The sequence below is a fragment of the Musa acuminata genome, chromosome BXJ3-11 (genome assembly GCF_036884655.1).
Source record: "Musa acuminata AAA Group cultivar baxijiao chromosome BXJ3-11, Cavendish_Baxijiao_AAA, whole genome shotgun sequence".
NCBI lineage: Eukaryota > Viridiplantae > Streptophyta > Magnoliopsida > Zingiberales > Musaceae > Musa > Musa acuminata.
This window is the reverse complement of record NC_088359.1, coordinates 32,294,426-32,321,047: the sequence shown is the minus strand read 5'-3', so window position 1 is coordinate 32,321,047 and position 26,622 is coordinate 32,294,426. Positions and strand designations below refer to the sequence as shown.

General features: G+C 41.0%; 4 protein-coding genes across 5 annotated transcripts; 3 read left to right on the top strand and 1 right to left on the bottom strand.

Annotated features, from left to right (window-relative positions):
• On the top strand, positions 1-5,708 carry LOC103972463 (histidine-containing phosphotransfer protein 2). Of its 2 annotated transcripts, none has more exons than XM_009386814.3 (6): positions 1-351; positions 753-883; positions 974-1,042; positions 2,746-2,817; positions 3,094-3,166; positions 5,383-5,708. In XM_009386814.3, exons 1-6 carry the CDS (start codon positions 292-294, stop codon positions 5,425-5,427), a joined length of 450 nt encoding a protein of 149 aa, XP_009385089.1. In that variant the 5' UTR covers positions 1-291; the 3' UTR covers positions 5,428-5,708. The 2 variants fall into 2 exon arrangements, with proteins under 2 accessions (XP_009385089.1, XP_009385090.1); XM_009386815.3 differs by having other exon boundaries at positions 86-229.
• A 2,363-nt stretch (positions 5,709-8,071) lies between these two features.
• On the top strand, positions 8,072-9,748 carry LOC135653046 (probable glycosyltransferase 2). The gene has a single exon (XM_065174468.1). It carries the CDS (start codon positions 8,156-8,158, stop codon positions 9,533-9,535), a length of 1,380 nt encoding a protein of 459 aa, XP_065030540.1. The 5' UTR covers positions 8,072-8,155; the 3' UTR covers positions 9,536-9,748.
• Positions 9,749-12,859: 3,111 nt separating this feature from the next.
• Positions 12,860-13,820, bottom strand: LOC103972680 (uncharacterized). Its single transcript, XM_009387024.3, has one exon. It carries the CDS (start codon positions 13,779-13,781, stop codon positions 12,909-12,911), a length of 873 nt encoding a protein of 290 aa, XP_009385299.2. The 5' UTR covers positions 13,782-13,820; the 3' UTR covers positions 12,860-12,908.
• Positions 13,821-16,650: 2,830 nt separating this feature from the next.
• Positions 16,651-26,384, top strand: LOC135586744 (polyadenylation and cleavage factor homolog 4-like). The gene is made up of 7 exons (XM_065175181.1): positions 16,651-17,165; positions 19,222-19,323; positions 19,479-19,733; positions 22,514-22,639; positions 22,750-23,334; positions 23,756-25,767; positions 25,898-26,384. The coding sequence occupies exons 1-6, from the start codon at positions 16,791-16,793 to the stop codon at positions 25,736-25,738; spliced, it is 3,426 nt and encodes a 1,141-aa protein (XP_065031253.1). The 5' UTR covers positions 16,651-16,790; the 3' UTR covers positions 25,739-25,767; positions 25,898-26,384.
• Positions 26,385-26,622: the final 238 nt, after the last annotated feature.

Below are 26,622 nucleotides of genomic sequence, written 5' to 3'. Positions count from 1 at the left end.
AAGGAATCAAACCTTTATTTTATCAGATGCCCTGCGTTTATAATATTACTAACATCACATGCATTAAAAACACACAAAGACAGAAAACGTAGGCATCGCGCATGCATCATCTCGGTGCTGTTACACATATTTTAATGGCCGTCTCCGTTTTGCTCTCTTTGTCGGCCTTTGTTTGTTTGGGAAGTTACAAGACGATTCCCCACGATCGCGAGCGGCAAATGCGCTCCAGGTTCTAACTCCTCTCCTCCTCCTCGCCCTAGGGTTTTGCTTTCTCCTCTTTTCTTTGTCTCGATGTCTCTGATGGCGCTGAGGGAGCAGCTCAACGGTTTGGTGAATTCCATGTTCCTCGAGGTACTCCAAAATCGCCCCTAGTGCTTTCGGTTCGTTCTTCTCTCGGAAAAGGGGGGAAATCCCATTTTTGTTGTGATATCTGCTTTCTTGTATAAAATCTGTCGTTTCCGTGTCGGATCTCGTGCAAGGGTTTGGTTTCATGATGCATTTTAGTGTGCCGTCGGAAGTATTCTCCGTCCGGACCTTTGTACTTTGTTCTTGTTGATCAGTGTCGTGGTCTCCGTTGTTCTGGATCTACAGATCGACTTGAAGTTGACTTCCGATTTGTTTGTTTCCATAACCAAGATTTTGTGTCAAGGTTAGGATTTGGTTTATTACACTTTCTCGTCTATTGTCTGAGGATTTGTAGTTGCGTGACGTTCAAGAGCCGCTTTAATCTGTACAATGTCTCTTCTTTGCAGGGCTTGTTGGATGACCAGTTCGAACAGCTTCAGATGCTACAGGATGAGAGTAGTCCTGGCTTCATTGCTGAATTGATCACCTTGTTCTGTGGAGATTCAGAAAGAATACTGGCAGAGCTGACGAAACTGCTGTATGTTCTAGCGACGATGATGTTTTCTCAGGTTTTGTATAACTTATTTTAAAGTTCACCGATGCTTAGATGTGCTTTTTCATTCTATAGGGATCAAGCTGTTGTTGATTATCAAAAGGTAGATGCTTTTGTTCACCAACTTAAAGGAAGCAGCTCGAGGTGATTGTACTTTTCCTTATATTGTGTGTTTCTTTGACTGTTTGCATTCCAGAATGATGTAATTTGCAACTTGAGGATGTTTCTTTCTTCAGCCATTGACTTGGTCACTCATAGCAGCTATAATTGTTTACCTACTAATTAGAGACTCAGTAGACATTAATACGTTGAGCGGTTGACGAATAACCATAAAGAAAAGTTTCTGTTAAACACTAGTACACTATCTTTGTGTAACTAGATAGTACACAAGTTAGATCCGTGGAAGATGAAGATTGAATGAGGAGAGATTTTGAAGGAGTTAGGGGGATTTTCAGTGAGATATTGGTTTTTGCAAACTAAATGGTTCCTTTCTATATTGGATGTAACTTCTAATTGTAATTCTGTAAGTTATGAATTTAAATTCCAACCATTGGAAATTTGGACATGAAACTGTTGGAAGTCTGAAATCAACCATTGATTTATTTATTTTTTAACTTCACTTATTACATGTCCAAACAGGAAAAGTGAAATAAATCCAATCGGACTCGCACACAGGACAATCATGTGATGTTCTAGTACTTGGCCTACTAATGTGTCACCAGCACCATACAACACATGCCATGTGCATCAGCACATGCACAGCCCCGCTGATGAATTTCCCTATAAAGCTTTGCATGTCAAGTTTCCCCATGTCATACATGCAGAAAGAACTGTAGGAGTTTTCCTTTATTCTTCTTTCCCATATGGGACTAAAAGTTCCCTTAAATAAATTATGTTGCCTCTTTATTCTTGTGATTTAAGAACAAAAGAAACCAAAACCCTATTTAAATATTTTGAAAAGTATCAACTTATAGTTGGTACCTGAGCTTTGTTTTCAAGATGGTTAATCAAACTTCATAAGCTTTCGGTGTAGTGAACTTAGAAAGATAGTTATCAAACGAGAGCTGATTACCAGGGAATTATTTCAGAAACATAACCTATTCTTAGCATGCATGAAAGAAATATGGGAACAAGTATTTTAAAATAATGTCTTGTGATGTCCATGTTGAACAGTGATACCTGATCCATCATGACATGTTCCTAATGCTGAAAATGCACTAGAATAAAGGCTTGACCTCCTTTATCATAACTCATGGTTTCTCTGTGTTTAAATATTGACAACATGTATGCATCTTGGAATTATTTTGAGTTATCATGAATGCAAAAATCCTCAATATTTAGTATAAGTTCTTCAAGTATTTTCTGTGAATGACTGTTCTTTGTCTGATTCCTTGTGCGCCTCATAAGTTACATATATTATGATTAAAGATTGTCTAAATTGGACAGAATATATCTCCATATACAAAGTTATACATCGCAAGTATGGTGAGACCATATCGTAATGTCCTACTTTTCTAAGATTTGCAATGTAGGCATCCTCATATTGTATCATGACCATGCCAATGCTTGTTGGTTAGAGAACCTTGACATACAAACATGTTACTTTACATAAAGAGTTCACCTGCATATTTGAATTGTAAGATAGTTTACTTTGCCATGTTCAATTGTTCATGAATCATGATAATCTTCTTAAGGAATATTGTAGTTATTGCACTGCAATAAATTTCTAGGAACTGTGTACCTCTAATTTGAGGTAAACAGTTACCTAATATAGGAAACTATTGGGACTTTTGCCTCTTTTGAGAACCTCATTTATTTCTTTCTTTGATGGGTCTCTTGTTTTGCAGTGTTGGTGCACAACATGTGAAATTGGCCTGTGTTCAATTTCGACAATTTTGCGAGGAGCATAACAAAGAAGGGTTAGTATTCTTGCTCAAAATATGCATTCACAAATGTCTAAATCATTTAGAAGTCACCTGTATTCATGCTTTTTATTGATGTCTGCAATCCTCTTCTCAAAAAGAGTTATAAACACTGACATACTTTAAAGGCAATGAATATTAGTTTAATCATTGATTTGAGTGCAACTATTGTCTTTCTTCTTTTCCGTATACTAGTTGAAGGTTTTGTCATAGGTCTCCCGTGGCCCGCGTTTGACTTGTACCTAATGGTGAGAAAGGTATTTATTTTTTCAGGTGTCTCCGTGCCTTAAATGTGGTCAAGCATGAATACTATCTTCTGCGGGGCAAATTTGACACCATGTTGCAGGTAGATTTCTTTTTGTTTGATTGAAAATGCTATGGAAATAGTTCTCTGGATCTTGTGGAACTTGGCTTGATTATTTGTTTATTGCAATATCTTCCTCTTAGTTGATCAAATGGTGAATCACCTTAAGCAGGGTACCATATCACTTGTCTCAAAACACTCTTTAAGTTCTGCTGAATCCAAACATATTCAACTGAGACTTTCATATCTTCTTAAAGTTCTGATCATAGATATTCTGCTGAAAGCTCTAACTGATATTCTTAACACTTGCATGTGGAAGATAGATTGACTCATACCCAAGACATGTGAATTGAATTGATTGGGGACATATCATGTTTTATAAGTGTGGCATGAATAAGTGTTGAATAATGGACCTTTCGCTCATACCATATTTATTAAATTTTTTGTCAGTGCCGTTCCATCTAAAAGATTTATATACTTATATTCTTAAGATATCAGAAGAACAAAACTATGTTGCTAAAATTAAAATATTGACGTTTTTCTACTAATGAAGTGATACTTAATCATAGAATGTCTGATGAAGATGGTTAGAAGCTCTAATCTCTATCGCATAATGATATATGATGTCTATTTAAATTCATGAGAGGGTGATCCTTGATACCATGGTGAATATATGACAAACAGAAACATGCATTTGTTTATCAGGAAACAAAATTTGCATATGAATGATTTTGCTGCTAAACATTTATTACACATTAGCTTCAGTTTTTGAATTTCTCTGGCACTTCACCAGGAGATTATCCTGTCAAATGCCTCAATAAAATAGGACATCTTCTTAGCTACTTTTGCTTTTTCTTTTTTCCTAACAAATGGTAAGTTGTGAGCATGGGATTGGATCCTTAGACCTTGTTATCAACAGTCGAAGTATTAACCTGCTATAGGCGAGCCGACATTCTCTATATGTTCTTAACCACCTAAACCTACTTTTGCATAATCTTCTATTTGTTGCCTCAGTTACTGGATGTGAATCCTCACACTGAAGAGGGTCAAACAGAGGGGCAGGTTGCTGGTCAGTGTGGGTGTATGATGACTCCAAGGGAGCCAAAAAAAGGGAGGGTGGAAGGAGAGAAAGGGTCTATATAGAGGAAGGGAAAAAGGCATAATGACCATTCTCAATTAAAATTCATAAAGAATCATAAGTCTGAGAAAATTATAAAGTATATAACTCAAATCATAGAATGCTGAGTTAATTTTAATAAGTTGGGATCATTTTTGTCTAAACCCCCAGTGTGGTCTGTTAGAGCTTAAATTAGCATATTAAATTGGTTTTATGAAATTGAACCTGAAAGTGGTTGATTTCCATATTACTTGGTTTAATATGGTGCAATAAATCGAAGTTAATTAGACTTGAAATCACCCAAATAAATCCTACTTGATTACTGAAAGTGTTGAAATATCATAAAGTTGGATGTAATCATGCAATTAATTTAGGGAAGTAGATGACTTAATTATATAGAACTAAATCTGTTAGCTTGGGTTGGATCAGATTAATATGATTTGTCGGTGTATCCGTAATAGTGATGTTACTTGATGTGACTTTGAGGTTGTTCAATTAGTTGCTGTTGGCATGCTGCTTGCCTATTTGTGGTGGGCTACCATGAGTAGTGATCATTGGATAGATGGTCCAGATGATTTGCTAGTTGTGACCTTGCTCCTGTGTGTTATATGAGGGTCTCATTTGACCACAAGTTAAATTCATATATGATGACCGTGGCCCGTCTTGTGATTCCTATTTCACATTCTCAGCGTAAGGTGGTTTTGTGAATCTGTCATCTTCACGAGCTTACTGCTTTACTAGATTTTTTAGACAAGTTGGAGGAATAGGTTAATCAAGTCAATGAAAAGTTATTCTTCTTAGTCTGTTTTATAAGCTAGTATCATTGAGGACACACTTTATGATAGAGTAACCATGATCTTCCATCAAGAGAATGTTGTTTATTGTTATTGCAATTGCTGCTGCACAAATTAAGTAACTAAGATGTAACAGGATGTTCCAAATATTGTTATCAATGCCATCCTACATTGTTTGGAACATTAAAATTTTAGGTGATAGTGCTATTTACCATCCTAGATCGTTTGGAACATAAAAAGTTGAGGCGATAGTGGTATTTGTAATTGCTGTCAACATTAGAAATCAGATGATGTTAAAGCATGCCATTTGTAGAGCCAGCAAACTTACTCATGTATTTCTTGTGCAGCTTGAGCAGAGAATTCAAGCCTATGAGAGCAAACAGCAAATCTGATAAAAGTCCGCAGAGGTCTCTATCATGTGGTCTAGTTTTCATGATCAAGTTATGGGTTGTCTGTGCCTTCTAAAGTTATTGGTTGTCCATAGATTACTGACTGTCCTCATACATTGTGTTAAACATTTCTTTGAAATGAATTTGAAACTTTGTCAGGCCAGTCATGGCTATAAATATCACTGGTACTGTACTAGTGTAAACTTCCTCAAACTTCCAATTGACTGGTTATGTAACCGGAGTAATCGCAGCTAATATCTGGACTCAAAAGAATATTTGTGTTATATCATCTTATTGAGAGGCTGCTGCCACCCAAGATAATCTTAATCTGTGTGATCTATAGCAAATGAAAGTTCAGGCCTGCCAATTAAAACTTTGCTGAATTCTCTCATTGTAAGGTTCAACATCTGCAAGATCCATACCAACAGAAAGGAGTGAAGTTGTATCGCATGCCTGTGACTGGTAATGTTGTGCTTTTGTTTCTATATTAATACTCCATGATTCTGCTGATAGATTTCTGGAAACCTGCTAGTCTCATCACCTACATTTTTCATTGTATCTCCTATTTTTGTGGGTGAAATTTGGATTATGTATTTCTTGACACCGACGACAAGACATCTTCTACATTTCTCATTGCATTTCTTATTTATGTAGGTGAAATGTGGATCCTGTTGCTCTTGATACCAAAGACAACAGTATGATGGGACTACCCTTCACATACTTGGTAAGAACTTGATTCTTTTTAGATGATTGCTTAATGGTAGAAGGCAGGGTTTGTTGATCGAGTCTGCTCTGCTTGTTTGCTCCTCTCCTAGGTATCATCTCCCCGTTCAAATGTTTTCGTTTTTGGGTTTTACTTGATCATTGTCTAAGTGATTCTGGTCTAAACCCTTTTGTTAGTTTGGCAAGTTCCATAGTCCCACATCGGGAAAATCAGACTTGTTGTCTCGTCTTGGAACTATAAATAAGGGTCTGAGCTTTGATGTTAGACACACCACGAGAAGTACCACAGACACCACGAGAAGTACAGCAGACATCACAAGAAAACCTACTTATGGTTTGAAGTCTTCTTGTTTAGGAAGCTGAAGGTGTTTTATGGCCTAGGAACATTTCCTAAGGCATTTGTAAGTGTCCCTCTTTTATAGTAGTAATTTGCTCCTCTTTCTTCCGTGGATGTAGGTCAAAGTCATTTGACCGAACCACGTATATCTGGTGTTCTTGTGTTTTGTTTGTTCTTGTCGCTTTATTCTTTCCGCTTTATTGTCTTTGTTGTGTTGTCAAAATTATTCTTTGGTAAATATCCTGGGGCTAGCTCTAACACCTTTAACTCTAAGGATAGAGGAGGCCAAGAATGTGTGAACTTGGAGAGCCCCAGTTAAACAATCCGCTCACCTTTGCATCATGAGTCCAACTAGGAACTTACCGACCGTGAATCTGAATCCTATGGGGTCTCGAACTTGGGACATCCACAAGTTACCAAAAATTTTATCCTGGTAGGAACTTTAGAGCCGTGAATCCTTCCTAAGGGGTCTCGAACTTGAGACATTCACAACTTACCAAAAACATCATCCACCTAGAAACTTGCCGGCCGTGAATCCTAAGGGGGCTCGAACTTGGACATCCACAACTTACAAAAAAAAAAAAAAAAAAATCTTTAGCCATAATCCCAGATGATCGATCGGTCAACACATGACCGATGACGATGACTCGGAAATGTGGATCCCCGTTTCGGACGTGGCCTTTGTTCCAGTTGGATGAAGCCTTTTGAGCTTCAATGGTCCCGACCGATAGTGGTTCCTCGATGTGGAGTTGCTCCCTTAATTGTTATGCTCCAAAGCTTGGTTAGAATATTCGAGGTTAATCCGCCAACACTTTGGCTTCTTGGTTTGGGTGGTGGTGTAGAGCATTACTTTGTGCGATCCTCCAAATCCAATCCTCTTCCGTACCCAATTTGTCCTCAAACCTCAACCGACCTTTTCTTTGATGTAGTAGATAGATAGATAGTATTAGAAACATAACTTGACCGTCTAGCCTACCCAACACTTGGTTGAAGAACCAATTTGTCCGATGAGGACGTATATTAGTCCTTTTGCCGGATGGGGAATGAGGCTTCCTTAGGCAATAACATCTCAACTATAGTGACAAAAGGGTATCAGAAATTGAGTCGATTATAATTCATACGCGAACTAAAACATAGCCTGCATTTGAGGTTGACCAATGTCAAATGTGGATGCTACAATCCATGATGATGCTTCAAGAACTAACTACCACTGACCGTCTAAAGGACATATTCGTCATTGTCAATAGTTTATTTGGTCCGCTACTGTCCGTTGAAGCTGTCAGCCAACAAACTATACACTCCTCTGTTTCTACTGCTACGCACGATGTATTTCTCACCCAACAGCTTTGTTGACTGATCCATACATCCTCCGTCGTGGGAGACCACAAGGTAAGTCAAGCAAGAATGTCGAATCGGATCCATCATCTGTCCGTGCCGACGCACCAGCCAAGGAATATGACGTCGTGACTGGTCAGGATCTGTGGGACCCGTTAAGAGTCCCCACTAGTAATCGTGGTTCTATGTTCGGTGCATTGGCCGACGCACAGGATCTGCGCCGGTGATCGTAATTACAAATACATCCTTCACGCGGAGTCTTTCGCTCTCCGACAAAAGGCGAGCGGAGACGAGTCTGAAAGCGGAGTCCCCCTTCCGACCGCAAGAGTTGCCGTGATGGGCCAGGAGGCGGCCGGCCTCAAACCGACGTCGGCGAGGGACCGCCCCGACGCCGCCACCCGCTCCCGCCTCCCCCGTCGCCGCCAGATCCGCAAGACCTTCAACAACCTCAAGATCACCGTCTTCTGCGGCGTCGTCACCATCCTCGTCCTCCGCGGCACCGTCGGCATCGGCAGCCTCGCGGGCGCCGGCGGAGACGCGGCCGCCGCCGACCAGAAGGTCGTCGAGGATATCGACCGCATCCTCCGCGAGATCCGCTCCGACTCCGACCCCGACGACGCGGACCAGATCCCCTTCGGCTTCAACTCCACCGCCGCCTCCCTGAACTACACCTCCGCTGCCGTCCTCGCGGCCGCCGAGAATTACACCCTCGGCCCCAGGATCTCCGACTGGGACGAGCAGCGGCGGCGGTGGCTGGGCGAGAACCCGGGGTTCCCGAGTCGGACCCCCGGAGGCAAGCCGCGGATCCTCCTCGTCACCGGCTCGCCGCCCAACCCCTGCGACAGCTACATCGGCGATCACTACCTCCTGAAGGCGACCAAGAACAAGATCGACTACTGCCGCCTCCACGGGATCGAGATCGTCTACAACATGGCGCACCTAGACCGGGAGCTCGCCGGGTACTGGGCGAAGCTCCCGCTTATCCGGCGGCTGATGCTGTCGCACCCGGAGGTGGAGTGGATCTGGTGGATGGACAGCGATGCGCTCTTCACGGACATGGCCTTCGAGATCCCTCTCGACCGCTACGCCGCTCATAATCTCGTCGTCCACGGCTATCCAGATCTCATTTTCGAGAAGCACTCCTGGATCGGCCTCAACACCGGGAGCTTCCTGCTGCGCAATTGCCAGTGGATCCTTGATCTGCTCGATGCTTGGGCGCCGATGGGGCCTAAAGGCCCCATTCGCGACGAGGCCGGCAAGATACTGACGGCGAACCTGAAGGGCCGGCCCGCATTCGAGGCGGATGATCAGTCGGCGCTCATATACTTGCTGTTGTCGCAGCAGGACAAGTGGGGCGACAAGGTCTACATTGAGAACTCGTATTACCTCCATGGTTACTGGGCTGGATTGGTGGACAGGTACGAGGAGATGATGGAGAAGCATCATCCCGGCCTCGGGGACGAGAGGTGGCCATTCGTGACGCACTTCGTCGGCTGCAAGCCGTGTGGTAGCTATGGGGACTATCCTGTGGAGAGGTGCTTGAGTAGCATGGAGAGAGCTTTCAATTTTGCGGACAACCAGGTCCTGAGGATGTATGGGTTTGCTCATGGGAGCTTGGCTAGCCCCAACATTAGGAGGATCAAGAAGCAAACAGCAAAGCCGCTGGAATTCTTGGATCAGCTTAATCTCAAAGCCGGGATAGAAACCAGAGGGTGAGGGAGGCCATCCATGGGACCATCACTCCATCAAATCTCAGGTCCGCTGCACTTCCTGTTGTTTCAATTGATGATGTTTAAACTTGTTGTAGTGTAAGTTTCAGCTTCAGATCCCAGACGCAATGTTTCATGATAAATTGAAGTTTTTAGTATCCATTTTGTTTAGGGTTTCTTCTGGAAAGGTACATGGGCAGGAAGTTATTCTTTTGTAACACCTTACAACGTTTTCCCTTCTGTTCTGTTCGATGATGATGAAGGGCATGTTTCAGCAACTACATCTTTGCTGAAACATGATTTATACTTAGGACTATGTAACTCAATCTTCTTTCATTGTGTTAATCTGCCAAAGATGACAATGAACCTCTCTTGCAGCTGATCACATGAGAAATTTATGTGGGAGAGAAACAAATTCTTTTTAATATATATCTTCATGTGGAAAGATGATTAATCATCTGCTATCTTAGTTCTTCTGGAGGACAATTATAAGTCAGTTTTTGCTTCTTGGCTCTCTAAATAATCTTAAATAGTTGAAAACCAATAATTACGGAAAAGGAAATCAACTTTGACATCAACAAGATAGCTTGGAAACCGGATGTCTTTTCTGGAATACAATGTAAGAGCACATTTTTGTTACTTCTCAAGGTGCTTGTTACTCTCTGATTAAAGCTGGTGTCTTTCATGTACGATAATGATGATCACATTTATGAAGTAGATTTTGTGATGATCATAACCTACCCTTACCTCTCCTTCATGATGCTCGAGGGATCACAACATTTTTATGCCAATATTTGTCTGCTGTAATTTTAAATTATCACAATCTGATCGCACACAGCTACTAGAATAGTAACATAAATAGAATATGCTTCGGTTATGTGGTCCAATCTCACAAAGCCAAAATAATTTATGGTGACTCCTCTAATCTAATGGACTAATCTAATCTACCGAATGTGGAACCATAAGGGCATCATGGTCTTTCCCGGCCAATGGAAAGATTTTTCTGGCTTGAAGGAATGTGGTGACTTATTCATTTTAAGATGTTGGATAGATTGGACAGATTTTTGTTCTTGTTCTCGACTCGTATATGAAGCCATACCTAATGCATTTTAGAGTAAAGATGCATCACCATGGGACATCCTATAAAAGAAAATTATATTTGTTTTCTCATGTTGTCTGTCATTGCTTTTTTTCTCTTTTTCCGTCTTACATTAACCATGACGATTTTATCATTTACTCTTAGTTGTCTACACACAGTTACCCATTACTCCATCCTTGCATCTCTGTGTTATAACTGCATGCTAAATCGCAGTATCAAAGTATTAGTATTAATCTTCTCTATGGTGGATCTTGAGATGCCTCTGAAGGTAGATGGTACATGTGCAACATCCAGAGACAAAACTGCAAAATGCATTGATATTCTTGTTGCAAATAATAGTCAAAAGTAATTATTATATCTACTTGAAAAATGTGGATGCTTTATTTTGCTTTAGTTCACCAAGCCGTAAGCTGCGTGCGTCAACATGCTGAGCTTGAGCTATATATTTGTACCTCTCTACATGATACTTGCAATTTTTGTATCGATCAAAACGTTTCATTTCCTTTAATGCAAATGTTTTGTGTCATGATATTTTTTCTTTCTGAGTGAAATATTTGACATCGCTGTCCTAAGTGAATCAAAGAGTAATGCAATTCTTTTTTGTTCAACATAGATGTCAAAATTCGATGAACAGCCGAATTCTGTTGCTATGTTTCTGTTCTTTCTTGTTCTTATGGGTAATTACACAAAGTGTAGTTTATCAGAAGGGGCAAACCAAGCAAAAGAGTAATGGCTATCTACTTTGTACAAACAGCTGGTTTGCATGTCCTTTTTCCAGTCTGCCCTTATCATGCATAATCAAGTCATGTTTGTACGAATTCTTGTATGGGCCTGCCATCTATCAAGGCATTCTCTGTTCTGTTGAGTTGTCATATTTAGAGGAACGCTGAGATATTTACATTGTGTGTGTCCTAAGGCTGGAAAAAGTACCAAATTAGAGTCATTGCGGAGGCCAAAAGCTAAAATGCTGGAAAGTCCTATTTCTGTTTAGAAGAATGTGTAGAAGGCTTTTTCTCCATGAATAGCCTAACATAATTTTGCCTCTTAGATATTTTTGGCCAATTTGACATTCCTACCCTTTTTGAATAAAATAGTTCTTGTGCACCATAGATGGATCCACCGAATGACACATCTTCATTCTTCCTTGTGCTTGTTAATCTTACACTGCTTATCGGATTTAAAATTAGCTGATACAGATGGTGCCTGGATTTGCACAGCTGATATAAGGTTATTAATAATCATCATAATATCATGTTGAAAAGATGAAATTTGGCAATCTTTTATGGGAAGTGCTTTGTTTGTAACACGATGCTTAACATTTTTAATTATCCTCGATAGCTTTTCGTATTTCTACTGAAATAGTTTAGTCAATCTTATTGTAGTTTATTCATTTCTATGACATTGAATTGTATGTTTATGACGAGATCCATTTGGTTCCAAGAAATATGGTGGAAAAGGAGTTTCATGGAAAAATTAATTCCATGAAAACTAAACAACAATTTGTGAAAGGGAAATGGTTTCCCATTTTGTTTTCTGCTGTATGAGATGTGAGAAAACTAGAAAGCGATCTCTGTTTTAGTAGAAGAGTGTTAGCAAATACTGGGAAGAAATGTTTGTAGAAGTCTTCCAAGGAAAACTTTTTGTCCATAGCTTACACACACTAGGACAGTATTATACTGGTGAAGTTGCAACATGATCACAGCAAATAAATCTGTCATAAGGCTCTGTGGTATTATATCTCATGTTTCTCAATGGTTTGGAATGGGATGTGCTTGCCCTGTTGTCATTGTAATGCACAAGTGTGCACCAGAAGTAATAGTTCCACAAAACTCTGGGTGATGATATTTTGTTGAGCTTGGGAGTAATGCTAGTTTTTGTGTTGAAATTTTTGTTCATGCTGGAGTAATGCTAGATTTAGAGAGGTTTCTTTAGATTCGATACAAATCTTGATGGATTCATTTTTCTAGTTTTGATTCGATGTCCAGACTCTGGCTGGTGGTTTTCAGGAGCTCCAATTTTGTCATCATTGACACTACATTTATCAAGATTTCTTCTAAATTCTCAATGTCAAGACAATTGCTTCCAATCAACCTATCAAAGAACACAAAGACACGATCGAGATTGTGGTTGTAAATACATTTTAACTCTTTGGTTATGTTTTATACTTCAAAACATATTAAATCTCGACGGAGCAGCGAGTGCTCCGAGGCAAGACTGAAAGGAAGAGGAGGACATATTACATGAACGGAGAAGCGATCGGCCAAATCACTCGTCAGCTTCTTCACTGGCTCTTGAAGGCTTGGATCAGTAGAGAGAACCCAGACATCGTCCCCTGCGCCAGTTCTTCCTCCGACCACAGCCTGCGCTGCGGCGAGTTCCTCGTCCGGAACATGAACAGCGCGCAGTGGGAGGAGTCGCAGAACCACCAGCCATGAACGTCCCACATCACGTCGATGGTCGACCCGTCCACGAATATCGTCTGGTTCCCCCGGAAGTTCCACTTCAGCCTCTTCACGCTCACCAATATCTTCTTGTCCACCGCGACGTGCAGCTCCGAGTCGTCCCCGTCCAACTCGTCTCCTTTGCATCGGATCAAGATCTCGTGCTTCTTCCCGTCGCCCCCGAACTGCGCCCTGGTCGAGTAGAGAGTGGCGCCGCGCACCTGCTCCCTCCTGCTCACCACCGAGAACTCCGCCACCGGCAGTGCGCCCTCGTCCTTCTTCATGAACTCCCCGCACATGTCCCCGAGCAACAGGGCGAACTCGGCGTCGGCGATCATGACGACGTAGAAATCCTTGGCAGGCTCAGGCCCCATCTCGTACTTGGCGGCGGAGATATCCCAGTGGAGGCCGATGACCGAGTCGCCGGCGACGAAGCACCGGCTGCCTTTCGTCTTCTGCGGGAGCTGGGATTCCACGGCATTCGACGTGGAGTCCTGGATCGTGACGGAGAGGGAAGCGGCGGCTTGATGATGCTTGGACCAGACCACCCTGGTGAGCAGCTCCTTGTGGGTGGAGAGCACGGTTCTGTAGAAACAAGTGACGGCATTTTGAATCGGCCGCTCCGCGACCGACGACGAGTTCCCGGTGGCAGAGCATGAAGCTTCCGCGACTCTGGCGGCTTGGCTCGCAAAGCAACCGGCAAGATCTCTCATCGTAACGAGAAGAACCAGAGGAAAAGGGGATGTCGCTCCTCTCCACCTCCAACCAAGAGCAGAAGAGGAGGTTGAAATAGCTAGCTATATATGGGCGCGGCCTTGGAAGACGGCCAACGCCACATGTTACAGTGGACTGACCGCTGTGGTTTTATCTTGCAGGAATCATCATGGTCCTCGTTATCTCTGCTCCTCAAAGGCTGTGTTGTAGAAGCAAGGAAAACAAATTAAGTTGGTGCATGCAAACACAACATGGAAGAGAATTATCCTCGTCCATTTCCTCGCGTTATAGTTTTGAGACTCGCATGAACCAATCAAGGCCCGACCACATAATATACATATGGTTGGCAGTACTCCGTTGCTAAGTTGTAGATTCCTTCCTTGTTCATGTGGTATGTCTTAAGATAGGAGACAAATACCTGTATGGTTTATTGTCATGGGTAATGTAATACTTGTGCAGATGAGAGAGAGAGAGAGAGAGAGAGTGAGAGAGAGAGAGAGAGAGAGAGAGAGAGGGCCACCCGATGCTGCATACAAGCATTCAATAAGTGTACATCTTGGTTGCTGCATAAGGGGACAACACGCTGCAAGTATGGAGGCACTGTTTATGTGGCCGAAATGATTGGTGGCATTCCTCTGTCCTCATATCAACTGCAACATCCAATATTCCTGTCATGCTGCTAATTAAGTACCGGGATTTGGACGCTTAATCTCATACTTTACTGTCGTACTACTTAATAAAAGCACAAGTCCACATCCCCTCTTCGTTAAGAACTCATCACCAAGCTGGTGAGACCGTGGGAAGGAAGGTGAATGCAGGCAGAGGAAGGAATGTAGGTGGAGCCAAGTTGCAGGCATCATCATAAGATGAAGACGCACATCTTGTCTCTTGGATCCCTCGTCAGCTTTCATGATCACCAGGCACGCGAAGCTTTTGTGCGAATCCAAGTTGCGGGGTCGGTCCCTTTCTGCATGTGCTTGCTTCGATGTAGTTTGTCTCTTAACTGATGGCCGCTGAATGGTCGGCAGAACAGTGAAAGCTGCTGCATTCCTCCTTGTTCTCTTACGACTTCACTGTAAGATCACCAAGTCAACCACTGCTCGGTGTTTTTGGCTATCTGATATCACCTTGCGGAATATAATGCAGAAAAGCCTGGAGTGTAAGCTTAGGTGAGAGTCGACAAGGTTTCAGGTGATCTTGTTCGTTCTCCTCTTCAGCTTGAAGAGGAGAACAGAAGCAAGCCGAGGCATGAAGAACAGAAGCTAAGGTGGAGTCGACAAGGTATCAGCACCTTGCTTCTGTTGTTGATTCGGACAAGAACAGAAGCAAGCCGAGGCACGAAGAAACCCCATGGCATCATCAAATGCGGCTTACCATTTAATCCTTCTCCTCTTCAGCTTGAAGCCATTCTGGATTCCGCGTCCTCATGATCCTCCTCCACTGCAGAGTGTAAACTTGTGGTGGAGAGGAGATGAAGGAAAATGGCATACGTGCTTCACACGAATAGAGCACTATCATTTATATATAGATCACAAGAGTGCATGGAGTTCAAAGCTTTGATCCCCACTCTAATCGTAGCTTGTTTACATCCACTGTGCTAATTCTTTAGGATCTCCTGCCAAAGAGATTGAAGTTATCGTCTTGCAAGACTTGCAACTCCATGTGTTGACGTCTCATGATAGCTTACCTTCGAATAAATGGATCTCCGGGATATCTTTCGACATGCGTTGTGGCCTAATTTTGATTGACTTAGTCATCACAATAAAATAAAATATATTGTCTCAACTAATTTAACCCAAAAAAGGAGATTTGTTTTTGTTTCCTTCGATTAACTTAGTCGCTGTTGACTTTCTCATGAGCTACCAACTCGATTTTATAGCTAAATTAGACATAAAGGTATGGTTCTAATGCTATTTACTCACATCTGATTTATAACATCACGATAAAATTAATATTACTTGTAAGGGTACGATGATTATACTACTCGATAGGAAAAATAATAATGTAAACATTATATTCTTGATTCAATCTAACTATGGATAGTCATTTGGGTGATAGATGTGCGTGGAAGAGCTAAAGCCCCTCCCTTACGACCATCAGTAGGAACATGATCCTCTAGCCTCTGTCCATCTCAATCTTTGGGAGGGTCACATGAGCCAACTATATGATAAATTAATCTTTAGCAACGAGACTCATCCCCTCGATTTTCCTCTTAGTTTGGGTCATTTATCACAAACGACCTGTCATCCCCCCCAAATCATGATTTTGAGAATGCTCACACACTAAGCTACACTTCATCAATCACTCAAGTATAAAAACCAACCCCAAAATGTAAAGTGGAAACTATTTATACTATTTCCACCTCCTAACTAACTTTACCATTAAAGGGGTTGGGTCGAGAATATCCCCTCGACATTAATCGCTTGTGTAGAGGCCTTGGTAAGACTAAGACACACCTAAAGATGATACTAAATCAGTCTCTAGCGAAAAAGTAGTGTTTCGGGATTGTACTAACCAAGTCCGCTTCCTGCTCTTATCTCCTCTTGTGAACCTCATGGACCCCTTAAACGAGTTTATACATTCATGATCAAACCAAGTCATGACAACTTCATGATCAACAATATTAAGAAAATAATATTATTATTAACTTCAATCTAAGTATTTTAACTTATGATTTAGGTCAAACGAAATTGATACGTCATCTAAAACATCGGCAAGTCTCTCGTCCAACATATATTTCCGCTTCGATTCTCGAAAGTCGAAACTACCCTCCACCCTTCCGGTGCAATTACAAATTAACCACGACTCATGCGAGCCGCACCTGCAGCTGTCGCGCCCTCCCGCGGCCCTTTGCGAACTCCAGCTCTCGATCGATCTAGGGTTTCGTTTCCGCCCCAATTCTCTTATTTGTAGGTCTCTTGGATCCCTGAATCGCGCGGCCCAGCTCCTTCCTTGGAGTCCCGCGACCACTAAGCGATAAGGATAGGGCTGCCGGAATCTCCCGGGGGATGGAGATGGAGAGCTCCCGCAGATCCGCCATGGATCGCTCCCGAGAGCCTGGCTCGAAGCGGCCTCGATTGGTGGCGGAGGACGCGGTCGTGAGGGACCGCGCCGCCTTCGACAGGGACCGCCTGATCCCTCCAGCCAGGGCCGGCAACCAGCCGTTGGTTTCTAGGTTGCCTAGGGCTCGCGAGAGACAGGAAAGGGACGATGCTGTTGCTCCAGTAGGATCCAATCAAGAGCTCGTGGCACAGTACAGGACGGCCCTTGCCGAACTAACTTTCAATTCCAAGCCTATCATCACCAATCTGACCATTATTGCCGGAGAGAGTCTTCACGCCGCGAAGGAAATTGCCGCTGTCATCTGCGCCAATGTCCTCGAGGTGACCTGATGTACTTGAACTCATATAAATCACAAAGTTTTGATCTTTTCTGTGAAATAGATTGTCAAAAGACAAGTTTCTTGATCCTATCATGTGGCGTAGGAGGATGTTGTCCTGTTATGGTGACGCAGTATGATTGTGATCTAGTAAGTGCTTGCAAAAACAGTATTTGGGCCGAGAGACGTTCCCATTACTCAATCCCACCGATGATGACACGATTTCTGTGTGTAAAAGAAGACCGATCCTCTGATGTCTTCTGATCAAGGCTACTTGTCCACCCAATTAAATAAAGTTGATGTAAATGTTTCCTTGAACCAATTAATCTCGAGGTTATGATCTGCATGCGCCGGTGAAACAAACAAGTGACGCTATTACCCAGCACACTTCTGAGTGAGCAATTGGTTTACTAGGTTGATCGTGATTACGGTTTGTGGTCCACTGAATCGCCAATAAAAATGCAACAATTTCATCAAATGGTTATGTGCTTCTTGAGGGACTTACATTTGTTGATGATTTAGTATTGTCTGATGTGGGGTCGTGTTGAAGATTTTTACCAACAAAATGGTTTTTCAGACGTCCTCGACAGGGTCTGAAGTTGTTGCTTATTTTATCAATACATGCACATGCATTTCTCATATAATAAGCGACCTTGTTGGATATATTGATGCAGCTTTAGGATTAAGGCTGCAAAAGGATAGGTCTGGAAAATCTAGTTAAAAGATATTTTTATCAATTAAATTCCAATCGGTTTCTTCTCCATCTGGCTTCTCCAATGTGCATATCATGGTCCCTTGTACCTGTTAGATTTGTCCGGCTCGTAAAATGGTTTCACATGGAATCCTACCATGATATGTAACAGATGAGAAGTGCAATTTTTGCTGATGGCTGGTGGGGCACCTTTTCGTTATCATTAAATTTTATTGGTGCGATCTTCTCAAGTGTCAATCAAAATGAATCATCATGAGACTGGGAATCTGTGTGGTTGAGATCGGTTGGGCCAATGGTCTCTGGTGAAATCTCCTGGAATTGATTCAAGCTTAGGATTGGTTGTAATCGGCTGGAATCAACTAGGATATGCAACGCCAAACTCCTTGACAGTTCCAAATGATCTTTGAGTTAGAATCACTTTGCCTCAAAAGCTGAAGGTTTGGGGTCAAATTGGCTAATCTTGGACACTATTGGCTGGGATGGCAGATTTTAAACCATTGTATACAGGTTATTTTGGACTGGCTAGGCTTTCAATGAAATCCTTGTGAAGTTTGATCCGATTAATGGCTTAAATATTTTGATCAAGTTTTGCTGTCAGGATTTTGAATCTTGATCAAACTTATCTAAAGGGCTTAGGCTTGAGCAGGCCACACGCTTCATGCTCTGGTCAATGTTGAAGCTGTTGTGCATAGATGTAGTAAAAGTGTATTCTCAATTTAATATGTTCTCGATTACTACTATCTGTGAACAGCACTTGTTCTGATAGATTTAGCAGCATTAGAGTGAATGAGAAAGAAGAATTGGGAGCATCGTAAAAGTTAGTAGATGATAGTAAGCCCATTGTTCTGAGATATTCCATTTTAAATTCTCAATTTATACTCACTAAAAAATGTGAAAACATTGGTTATTCTAGTTAATTGAAATTAGTCCATATTGATAAAATATGATTTATATGTAACAAATTTGAGGCTCAGACCCATCTTTCATCGAAACACCAATTATGTGCAACATTTCCAGAGTAGGTAAGCAAAGTGTGAATCAGGAAGCATGCCATTCTCGATAACTTGAATTATGTTCCTTTTGTTCTCTCTACCTTATCGTTATCAAAATGTCTATCTCTGTAATCCACATTATTCCCTTAACAATTATCGATATAAATCAATGGCTTCTGTAAACTTTTTTATTTTAGATAGTCATAATTGCTTGTAAAATTCTTCTCCATTTCTTTTCTGTAGTTTTTTATGATCTCCCTGTGTCTTCAGTTCCTTGTCCCTTTTTTACTTATGTATTGTTTTCTTTTCATTATGAAGGAATAACAATGATATATAGTTCCTATGATGATATGCAGGTGGCCACTGAACAAAAGTTACCTTCCCTGTATCTCCTAGATAGTATCGTGAAGAATATTGGAAGAGATTATATCAGATATTTCGCTTCAAGGCTACCTGAGGTGGATTCTGCTGTTGGATTAATATATCGGAAGCTTGCATCATTATTTGCTGTTGTGCATATTTTGGCTTCTGTTCCTTTCACCCTCTCCTTTTTGTCTTGTGTCATTTCATCTTCGAGTTCTTGATCTGTGATCTATGTATTTTTTATTTATAGGTATTCTGCAAGGCCTATAAACAGGTTGATTCTTCTATTCGTCCTAGTATGAGACATCTTTTTGGGACGTGGAGAGGAGTGTTCCCCCCTGCCTCACTTCAGTTAATTGAAAAAGAACTTGGTTTCCCACCGGTTATCAATGTTTCATCTGGATCTGTATCATCAAAACTTGATTCCCAACCACAACGTCCAGCCCACAGCATTCATGTAAATCCAAAATACTTGGAGGCAAGGCAGAAACTGCATTCCTCAAGGGTAAGCCAGCCACTTATGATTTCAGATATCATGGTTATTGGCTTCCTTCGGCTTTGTACTCTTGTGTTGTTTTAGTGTGTTAATGGTTTCACAATTTATGTTCTGGTCAATGTAAATGTCACTACGATACCATTACACTGTCCATCTGACATGGTTATGTTTGTTGATCAGTGTTCTTGCATTGAGATGTCCAAAATTGTGGAAATTTTCATGGAAATTGCTTAAACTAGTAGGTTACATCGAAAACGAGACTGCAGAAAGTGGTACAAGAACTGGTAAAGGATCCTGTGATTTAAATGAATAAAATATGGGTAGTGATTCTTGGATAAATGGGCTATAAATTGTCAATATTAGTTCATAATTTTACTTGTACTAATTGAAAAATGATGTTTCCTTACTGGAAAAAGGAAAAGATATTTATCGAATTAGTTCATGTTGACCTGAGTTAGCTAGATGATTAAGGATCAAAAGAGGTTAAGAAGAAATATTTTCTTGAATTTTACACATGTACTTGTATTGACTATCCATTTTTAGTATCTACTGATCCAAGTTGTACTGTGAGTTTCTGGATATGAACTCATGCATTGTCATTAATGTCCTGCGTCAAAGACGCATGAAAGCTTTTTGAAGATACATCTTTATGTAGGCAGTGTATTGTACCAAAGTGTTCTGCAAATGGACATAGAGATATGCCTCCTACTATGAAAGAGACAAAAGTCTATGTGATACAAAATGCAATAAAGGTTCGACTCTTTTGGTATTGGATCTGGCTGCTTGTTTAGAAGGCTGGGATTAATGGAAAGAATGATCTGATCAATTATTTCTGGGAGAATTGAGAAAGAAAACTAAAATATTATGCTATATTTTGTTAGTCAAGCTTGCTGTACTTGCAATGTTTTGGTATTTAATCAGCCCTATAGAGCTTTCTGGTTTCCATAGCCTTGGACTGTGCTTTTGAGCTTCCTTGACAGTTTAGGAATGAGGCAAAAAAATTGATGTTTATACCTTTGCACCATGCTTAAGATTTCCTGTCCTTTCTTTAGTCATAAACTGCTGTTCTGCGAGTTTATTTTCTCATTATAAGGATTCACGGGTGTTTTCAGACTTTAAAAAGCACATCCAAAGTTTTCTAAATAGATTTTTCTTTACTTTTGAACATGGTATGATCTTTGATCTGGGAATTTGCTCGTCCTTTCTCTTATCTTAGCGTCCCCTTCTCCAAGCAAATTCAGGAAAATTAGTCTACTGGGATTTTTTTCAGTTCTTAATTAATCTGGTAGACCTGTTAAGCAAGGTTGGAAAACTTGATGAATAGCTTGGTGACTTGGCTGAGCCACATGGTTTTGGGCCAAATAAGTCAAAAAACCAAAATATATGACATAGGTATAAAGATAGAACCCAACTTGGTTCTGGTTTTTCAAGTTATTACATGACTTGTTGACTGGCCAGGTCAGTGTCAATCGGTGGAGTTGGCACTACCTCTTATTTTTTCCCTTTGGTCTCACAACTTCTTTGTCCCTTTCTTTTCCTTGTTTTCTCCTTGTTCGCTTTTTCTTAGGAATTTGTTTTTAATTTCTTGTGATGTTCTGGAAACTGATGACATATAGATGCCATTAGCGGTTCGTATTGTTGTTTTGCTTTTTTTTTCTTTCCATTTCCTTTTGTTTTGGTTTTTGACGTTGATGCTACCCCGATCCCCCCCCACACACCCCCACTTCCTCTTGCCCGTACCGTTTTGATGTTTCATAGTTGGCCTTTTGTTTGACCACACAACAGGATGATTTGTTAACCTCCAGATTTCATTTCAGTTTCTTGCTTTTGTAGTTTGATTTAACAAAGGCTAAGTCTGCAGTATCAATTTTGTGATATATATGTTCTCTTTCTTTCTTTTTTGTCATTTTCAGAGTTTTTCTAGAAAAAGTTATTGAGTTACATTATTATAGGACACCAAATGCTATCTTAAAGTCCCATGCTTTTTCTTTACTTGCTATATGTCCATCATAGGATTATGTATTTTGTATAAGCTTAGTATTTACACGTTTTTATAATAAAGACGGGATTTTGTTTACTTCTTGGACTTAGGCCACATAATAGCTTTTTCTGTTCGTGAACATTTTGTTAGTGAAAAATGAAACACTATTCACTCAATAATTCAGATATAGCACATGAAATACCGTAACCTCATGGTTGTAAAATGTTAGGCAAATGGCTTATAATTCCTGATTATTTTGATTACAAATAGATTCCTGTATCCTGCACTCTTATATCTGTAACCATCAACTTATAGTTTGAGGTTTTTAGTACTGTTTATTCCTAATGGTGTCCCGTTGCATGAGGCTTGCACATCAGATTTTAGATGTTTTGAAGATTGTGTAATTTGGAATGATGCTAATGTTGCATGTTGCATGTTGCATGATGGAGGCGATGAGGGGGAAAATGAGGGAGAGAGAAAGAATTGGGGGTTGTGTTGTCTTGTTCTCCTTTAAAATGTGATGTCTCTACCATTACAGGTTTAATGGACTTGGTCAACATAAGTAAACATGTATGCATATGTGTGCTACGGTTATCATGTAACTTATGGCATGTGAAGATATTTATCATGTTGTTTACTCTTGTCCTAAATAGATGAACGAGCACTAAAAGAATTATTCTCCATTATATATTTATTGTATTTTCTTGAAGAATTTTTTGTCTATCTACAATCTGAAACTTTTTATTACTCAGTTCTTAGTACCTTCACATATTTTTTGTTATGTTGATATCCATTTTGTTTGGTGAAGGCCAAGGACATAAGCAATGATGAGGTCAGTGGTGTGGTTAGTACTTTTGATGATGCAGAGAGTTCTGACAAAATTGTTATGGCAGGAAAATCAAGGCAATGGACAAATCTGCCTACTAAGATGCCTGTATGTTGTTTCTCATAAAGATGCTCGTAAAGCTTTCACATTCTAGAAGTAACTTTGTCTTCTAGTTAAAGATCTATATCTTTTATGCTAATTTAAGTTCTATTTTGCAGAATATGCAACATTCACAACGGGTAACAGTAAACAATGTGATTAATGAGAAAAAAGGACTTAAAGATGCTAGAGATCATGAATATTCTTCTGATATTTCACGAGAGGCAGACCTTGGCATTCTAAGGGTCAGCGAGAGGCTCAAAGACCAAGATGGGCATGGCAAACCATATTATGGCGTTGGTATTACTGCTACTCAGGCACAATTAAGCGAAAGGAATGGTTTTGATGTCAATCATTCTTATGGAACCTATGGGAAATCTGGACCTATGCGAGCTAATAGCCAGCAAACTTCAGTTTGTGATACAGATAGAATGAAATTGGAATCATCTAGAAGTTGGAAGAACTCTGAGGAGGAAGAATATATGTGGGATGACATAAAAACCCGACCAACAGATTATGGAGGTACCAACAACTCAATCAAAGGTGGATGGACTAGTGGCAATGCTGACAAGTCCGCTAGCCTGCAAAGAGGAAAGTGGATCCCTCTGGAGACTGAACATGCAAAAACTAACTTGAACACAGTTGATGCCTTCTCTCACTTAGTGGAGACGTCTAAAACCGAAAGCAGAATTCCACTTTTTAAGGTATTCATTGTTTTAATGACTTCAATATTTTCCCTTGGTGCTTGAACTTAATAGTGCATGCTTGCATATTCTTCTTTGCAAAGCGAAACAGTTCCTTTCAGCTTGGCAGGATGCTAGAAGTTTATGCACTATTTATATCTCATATTAGATACCGCATGTAGTTTTGTTGATGTTATGGTCTGCAACTTGAATGTTTCTTTTAGAATATGGATCCTTTGTAATTCTGAGCTGTTCCAAATTGAATGTTCAGTGTGTTATCAGGTAAGAAATCTTAGTTGGAACTTATTTATGTTCTTGCTAATGGTGATATGTTCACTTTTATTGAAATACTTGTATTTGTCAGATAGATTCAACTTCAAGCTTGTCAAATAAATGCTTACACCATTGAAATGTATAGGCTAATGATATTCATATTATGCAGGACTTTGGTGAGCACATTTTGCCATCTCGTGCCAAGCATGAGACTGATTCGGTGTTAAAGACCTCTTCAAATTCACTATTACAACAAAGGGCTTCATCAGAAAATTCCTCATCCTTCTGGTCTCGCCGTGATGTACCAGCATCAGAGGTTGGAATAAATGACAAAAGCTCAAGAGTTGGTCAACAATTAATCCCTTCTGGTGGTGGTTTATCTACACATGATAATTCATCTTTGCCTCTGCCTGGGCTGCAATCTTCTGTGCTATCTTCAAGATTGAGCCCTCACGCTAATACCCCAGTGCCAGGTGCAACTTCTGAACAGCAAAGGCAGCATCTTTCACAGCCTCCTCTATCGCTGTCTTCTCATTTACCTCCTCCAGAACCCATTCAACATCTAAAGCCACACGACTTAACGGATCAAAATCTTCTGTTGTTTAATTCATTATCTCAAGTGGGTCGGAAGCCTTTACAGCCGGTAGGGTCCCTGGATATCTTTCCAGTGAAGAATCGTGCTCAGCCATTTGATAGTTTATCAGGCTCAATAGAGTCCCAATCAGATACTTATCAGCAGCTTGAAGGCTTACTTGATTCTGCTACTTCAGCATCCTTAAATCATCTTCCTTTGATAAAGCAATCACGACATAATCTATCCCAACAACAGGCAGAAACTCAGCCTTTGTCTCGAACTGAAGCCCAGACCCAACCTTCCCTTAAGATCAAAACCCAGTCTCAACCTTCCCATCAAACTGAGAAACTGCCACCTCTGCCCATGGATCTTGGAATTCATCAGACTGGAAAAGACTCTGGCAGAAGCATGAGCCATGCAAATAATCCTGTTGTTGAAGCCTCAAGTCAGTCTAGCACAAGTAGTTTGTTGGCTGCTATCATGAATAGCGGTCTATTTTCGAATAATTCAGTCAGCAACTTCCAGAAGATGAGTGTACAACCTCCTTTGCCAGTTGGACCTCCTCCTGTCCAGGTTTTCACATCAGCTGCTCCTTTAAGTACTCCCTTAACATTTACACCTGCTTTTCCCCTTGGGAGCATACCAGATTTAAAACCACCACATTCAGGAGATGTGGTACCTCCTCTACCACCTGGGCCTCCGCCTTCCTCATCCTCGGTTGATGTTAATTCAGAGAACTCCAAGACGTCTGGGCCCACTCTGAGTCCACTTTCTGGTATTCTGAGTTCATTAGTTGCAAAAGGTTTAATAGCCTCACCACCAACCGTGTTGACAACTACATCCGCAGCTCAGCTGCCTGATAAGGTCCGAGATCAATGCACTAACAATAGTTTAGAGCAAGTTTCTTTAAGCTTGACTACCCCAGGTGTTGCTCCACCTTTGGAAGACCAGCCTGCTGCATCAGTATCCACTGCAAGTGCTGCACTAGTACAATCCAGTGCAACTGAATTGAAGGAGCATTTAGGCACTGAGTTCAAATCTGAAATCATTCGTGGATCTCATCCTTCAGTTGTCAGAAGCCTATTTGATGATCTAAAGCTTCAATGCCACAAATGTGGTCTAAGGTTCAGACTCCAAGAGCAGCTCCAATGGCATTTAGATTGGCATATCTCCAAGGAGTCTGAAACAAGTAATTTTAACGAAAGGTCTAGAAAATGGTTTTCAGACATGAGATATCAGCAATCTTCCTCAGAGGTGGCAATATCGCTGGAGGAAGTTGGTTCATCTGTAAAGGATTCTGAACTGATGGTTCCTGCTGATGAGAGCCAAAGCATATGTGCATTATGCGGAGAACCATTTGAAGATGTTTACTCTGAAGTACGGGATGAATGGATGTATAAAGGGACTGTTTATTTGGATCTATCAAAGAAGCAAGACGATGCAAGCAACACGAACGGCACTCCTGGCCAGCTTCTGATTGTGCATGCTCACTGTATGTCACAGAGGTTTTGCCAAAACATGGATGTCGCCGAGCATGATAAAGTGGACCAAACACATGTGCCAATTGGACTATTTTGAACTCAAATTGGTTGTTCTTGGTTCTGTTGGTAAGCTGCTTTCTCTGGCCTGTCATTTCTGAATATTCTGCATTAGATCTGCAAATACTATGACTGTATGTAAGCAAATTGCTTATTCGACTTAAAATGTGGATTAACTTTGTCCTGAACGTTGTTCCAGATATTGACGCATTTGCTCTTTCTGCTCGGGCATATCCTTCAGCAGTTAACGACAATGCTAACAGGATGACATGCTGCATTCTTCATGCTAGAATCGCTCCCTCGGTGTTGCACTGATTGGAAAAGCTCTCCAACAGCGGAGGTGGTGGTGCCGATACAGACGTGTAAAAGGGAAAAACAAATACCAGCTTCACGCTTCATTTGCAAGTCACTGGAAGCAGATCGTCCCCATTTGAGGGATCATGCCAAACACCATCCTCGTGCCATCACAGCTCGTTATAGTGCATTAAAATTAGCAATTCACGGTATTTCTATTCGTCTGTAATCCCTGTCTTACCGAGAATTTTGATGAGAGAAATGGGATTTTTCTGTCCCTTCTGTGTTGGTGGCCTGTTTGCCTCTCTGCATGTAAATCTCCTTCAAGCGGATTACACTTACGATTGCGTTCATCAGTATACTATGCTTTGTCATGGAACTCGTAGCGTTCACAGTGCTGGATGTGTCTTCTCTTGCACGTTCCCACCGCTTGAACTGTTATCACACTGCTGTTTCGTGGATGATATGCTTTACATGTGATTTGCATAGTTGCCCATAATGACTCTTGCATGACAACTCCCGTATCAATTTCTTGCATTCCTGTCGTCAGTTCATATAAAGTTTTAAGTGCTACTCCCTGCGTTGCTTTAATTTACTGACCAATAGTATCTTAACCCAAACATCATTGGT

Coding starts and splice junctions, on each gene's coding strand:
- LOC103972463 (XM_009386814.3), top strand. CDS start 292: ATGTCTCTGATGGCGCTGAGGGAGCAGCTCAACGGTTTGGTGAATTCC. Junction 352..752: donor TGAATTCCATGTTCCTCGAG/GTACTCCAAAAT, acceptor TCTTCTTTGCAG/GGCTTGTTGGATGACCAGTT. Junction 884..973: donor GCAGAGCTGACGAAACTGCT/GTATGTTCTAGC, acceptor TTCATTCTATAG/GGATCAAGCTGTTGTTGATT.
- LOC135653046 (XM_065174468.1), top strand. CDS start 8,156: ATGGGCCAGGAGGCGGCCGGCCTCAAACCGACGTCGGCGAGGGACCGC.
- LOC103972680 (XM_009387024.3), bottom strand. CDS start 13,781: ATGAGAGATCTTGCCGGTTGCTTTGCGAGCCAAGCCGCCAGAGTCGCG.
- LOC135586744 (XM_065175181.1), top strand. CDS start 16,791: ATGGAGATGGAGAGCTCCCGCAGATCCGCCATGGATCGCTCCCGAGAG. Junction 19,734..22,513: donor AGAAACTGCATTCCTCAAGG/GTAAGCCAGCCA, acceptor TGTTTGGTGAAG/GCCAAGGACATAAGCAATGA. Junction 22,640..22,749: donor ATCTGCCTACTAAGATGCCT/GTATGTTGTTTC, acceptor TCTATTTTGCAG/AATATGCAACATTCACAACG.